The 4,440-nt window shown below is 34.4% G+C and overlaps 1 protein-coding gene across 1 annotated transcript; it reads right to left on the reverse strand.

Moving 5' to 3' along the window:
* Positions 1-384: 384 nt before the first annotated feature.
* On the reverse strand, positions 385-788 carry LOC113233678 (DNA polymerase epsilon subunit 3). The gene has a single exon (XM_026468853.1). It carries the CDS (start codon positions 770-772, stop codon positions 413-415), a length of 360 nt encoding a protein of 119 aa, XP_026324638.1. The 5' UTR covers positions 773-788; the 3' UTR covers positions 385-412.
* Between the last annotated feature and the right edge of the window lie 3,652 nt (positions 789-4,440).

Below are 4,440 nucleotides of genomic sequence, written 5' to 3' on the forward strand. Positions count from 1 at the left end.
TACAAATATTTCTCCCGGCCCGGGAATCGAACCTGGGACCTCTGCGTGGCAGTCCGGTATGGTAACCGTTCGACCACGGAGGCAGTTTAAATCTAAATAAAGTTTAATATCTAACCTCTGTCTCACCTGATGGACAATGACGATGAGGTGAACAATGGAGCATGCACACCGAAATATTGCCTATTCACTCTCGCCTTGAAAAGGCCCAAGTTATAATGTTAACCATATGTGGAACTAAATTGCAAAGTTTCTGTGCACTCTCTGAAATGTATCCGAAAGGAGAGCAACAAGCAGGCCACTTTCCTGCGGTGATCAATAATCAGATGTTTCAAATAAACAAACCAACTATTAACAAAAAAATTTATTACAAATAACTTAAATAAAACTTAACACTACACATCCAAATATCGCATCATTCTTCTTCTATTACTTCTGTGTCTTCATCTTCGTCTTTCTTTTTTCCCGCGCCCGATTTTCGCGCCGACATGGCTTGTTTATACGTTTCCAAAGCTTCACTCAACGGTTCCACAAAACGATCAAATTCTATATCTTTCATGGCTTCTAACACATCGTGGCCGGTTAAAGACTTCTTGTTCTTATTTTTAACAATATTAGTAGCTGCTGAGGTAACGTACAACACGAAAACTGACGCCGCTTTAGCAAGTCCGGTACGAGCTTCTTTTGAGATCTGTATTCCTTCCGGTAATGTTTCTTTCACTATTCGAGTGACGACTGTGAGTGGTAGGTTTAAATCTTCTAGCTTTTCAGCCATTTCTCTAGCTTGATTGGGGTTAGAAATAGTAAAAACACTTGTGAAAATACAAACAACCGCCAAAAAGCAAAACAAATTCTTTTGACTTGACAGTAACTTGACACACAATGACATTGACAGTTAAATTTTCGTGTTGCCATAATAAAACTAAGTTGGGACATCACAATCACAAATATCTTGGGTTTTTTCAAAGCATGCTCCATCTTCTAGTACATTGTCACGTACCATTGGGCGACATTGTCGTTCGTTTTATTGGTTTTCTATATAAAATGTATTTCGAAGACTGAACAATTGACAAAAAGTTTGTCTTGAAAACCGCATTTATTCCATACTAGATGGCGCTGAGAGAGAATAATGAAAAAGGTTTAACTACTCGGCGCTAGCTGGCGCTTTTAAGATCAAATTCAAAATACGCGCTTAGGCAGAAAGTGTTGCACAAACATTTAAGAATTCATGGACTTCATTCTGTTAGATGGGCATTAATAATTAAGATAACTATTTTGTGATATAAATTCGTGGTTGCAAACTAGATGCAATACACCGTACATGCATTTTTAAAATTAGTATTACACCCTTTCCACGTCTCTCCCCACGACAACAACAAGAAAAATCTTACAAAATGGTTTGTTGTATCATGTGCATTGATTTTATTTTATTAATAGTTTTGCCTTGGATACAAATCTTTTGAGCCATGTATTCGTTGAATTATCGGGATCCTTAGTAATATTTGCCATTGTAGTTGTAAATTCTAATACATTATGTTTTCACATTCTCTTAAATAACTTAGTTCACATATTTGGGTTTATTAAATAGTCTTTTAAGCGGCGGGAGTCAATATTTATGTTGTGCTTTCACTTAAATCACATTATCTTCTATCACTTTAAACCTATAACTTTGAATTCGTAATTAGTTGAATATTCAGGCTAAAGTCTTTTGTAATTTGGTTTAAAATAAGGAACATAGTACTAACTTTCTTCATCAATATTTCTTTCTTCGTTTTTTCTTCATAATATACTTAAAATAAAAATAATCTTTGTAAAATCTATACTCATAACTTCAAAAACCCGCCATTTTTCTGTTCATTGATTTCGATAGCTACCAAAATTAGGGTTGGGATAAATACAGGTGACCTACATAGAAGTAATATAATACAATAATAGGTTCGCACCAGTACGAATGTAGTGCTCCCCTATCACGATGGGGCTCATGAGTCACATAATGGGTTTTACGTGAGTGAATGACATCAACAACGTTCTTTCTTCGAAATCGTAACATTAGGGTGAACCATATGGAATTATTAAAAACGAGAATGCACTAAAAAGGGCCGCCCTTGAAGTTCAATATTTCTAAATCCATCAGATTTATTTTTTTCTTAGTAGTTCGCCTCATTCACTGCCGGGCATAGATCTCTTCGAGACGACACGTCATTCCTAAACCCAATAAAATAGATTGAGTGCGAATCGTTATCAGAAGTCTTAATGTAGCAAATACTTTTTTATAAGTACTTAATGATCTTGTGTTTCAGTGGCCAAGCAACACACACACGTGAACAATCCTGGGTTGACGGTAGAAATAATTCCGGTAAGTAACAATTCCCGTGAGTGTCATGTCCTGTATATTATACAGGAAATTTAAGAAAATTAGGAAAATTTCTAAAATCTTTTGTATATGTTTGGTCCATCTCTCCTGTCAAGAGCAACGATTCTTGGGACTTTTTGAGACGCGTATATCGAGCAATTATATATATATATTTTGAGGCTGATAAGTGAGAGAAACTTAAGTGCAGTAATATGTTTCATAAAACAGCTGTTATGCGTTATCACGGCCATCACAATTCCTTATTGCCCCATACACGCCCTATTTACTTAAAAAGTATTGAATGACCCAGTCCACTTTAATAAGTCATCCAATTAAACCCCAGGGTGCGATCGCCTATCGAATAAGCACAAGTCTGCAAGTTATGTATTGCGCAAACTCGCGCCATTTTGAATGGTAACTTGTCATTTCAGTGCGCCATTGACTCCGGTTCGGAACAGACGTTACGCACTCGCTCTTTCTGTACACTATTTTGTGTTTATAAAACTGTTTTTATTAACAAAAACATGCCCCTACGTTAATTTAATTATATGTTAATTTTTATTAGAAAAAAAATCTTTTGAAGGTCGAAATTACAGTGCGTTTATTTTTGTTTGTTTGGTTTTGTAAAAACTCAATTGTTTTGTGTTAAAGGTTATTGAATTTGGGACCTATTATGCGAGGTAAGAATTAATGTTTTTTCTGTTTCTTGACTTTTAAAGAATACCAGTTACTTCTTATTACTTATTCAGCAGTAACGTATCTAGTGTTGATTTTTTATTTGTCACTACATCACTATTTTCATTTGCTGTCAAATTGATTTTAAAAGTACCCTCAATGTTTTCTTAAATGTTTAATTATGCACACGTGCGTTTTGTTCGTAAATGAATGTCAGTTTTATTTATTTTGAAATTGTATGTAATGTTTGTATTGTAGGAAAATTTAGAATCGTGATAACAATTGCCTATATTTATAATTGAGTTCCATAAAATAATAATATCTATGGCTGCTCTCGCACCGTGGGGAAGCTAGAGACAACAGTTCTTTTTATACAGACTTATCTATTGTAGTCTTTTATAGGACAGCTGTAAATTTTGACGTGTTCTGGTCTTTACAGGGAAGGCAACTGTATTGTTAACAAATGATACAAACCAGCTAAATGTTTATCGAACCACGAAGTCGTCATGGATGTCTTGGTTATTTTGTTATCTTGTATTCAATCTTGGTTCCTTTCTAGGAGAGCAGGTATAATAAAATCCATTAACTGGTCATAAACTAGTGAATTCCTTGGACATGAGACATAGGATTAGAGTTAAATTAAGTTTAAAAAAAAATCTTAAATTGATTCCACGGGAGTTGTAGACGTGACCTCCTTAATAAACGTCCATAGTACGTTAAGTAAAATTTTGGTTCAAAGGGTCTCATCAGTGGACCTAAAAATTCACCCCCTTCATAAATAACAGGTATTACCAAAGTATAATTTTTTACAACAATTTTATGTTTTCTGTATCAAGAATTTCTGGTTGTCGTGCGTTAGTTATGGTAGGTAGTAAAAACCATTTATACATATATCAAGGCCGTATCTTTTATAATAATAAAAATAGTTGTACTATTCATATTAGTTATGTATTACTGCAGTGCATGGTTCAATTTACGTTGTATAACTATGGCGTTAAATCGTTTAATTAGCAAGAAAGTTACAGCCTGCGATAATTAATAATAATAACCTGTAAGTAATACGAAAATGTTTAAGTCAAACGTAAAGTTTCGCCAACGTCGTGATTTGAGAATACTTTCCACTCTTTACTCTATCATTAACGATAAATGTGCACCAGGATATTTGAAATGTAAATTTCAGTATTTGGGTGCATACCATAATCGCAATCTTCACACGGACAGCAAATTGATTCTTTTAATTCCTTCTCACCGTACTGATTTTCTTTCTAACTCATTTACTCTTTAGGCAATACGACTCTGGAACGCTCTACCGCCTCATATTCAAAAAGCGCCAAATAAACTAGCTTTCAAGCAATTAGTTCGCAATTTGAGTCTCAATCTACATCCCATTAGTCTGACATTGTTATATATATGTA

This window comes from Hyposmocoma kahamanoa, unplaced genomic scaffold (genome assembly GCF_003589595.1).
Source record: "Hyposmocoma kahamanoa isolate Upper Pololo Valley unplaced genomic scaffold, ASM358959v1 79, whole genome shotgun sequence".
Lineage (NCBI taxonomy): Eukaryota > Metazoa > Arthropoda > Insecta > Lepidoptera > Cosmopterigidae > Hyposmocoma > Hyposmocoma kahamanoa.

What these genes read in the sequence shown, in the direction of transcription:
- LOC113233678 (XM_026468853.1), bottom strand. Translation starts at nt 772, where the DNA reads ATGGCTGAAAAGCTAGAAGATTTAAACCTACCACTCACAGTCGTCACT.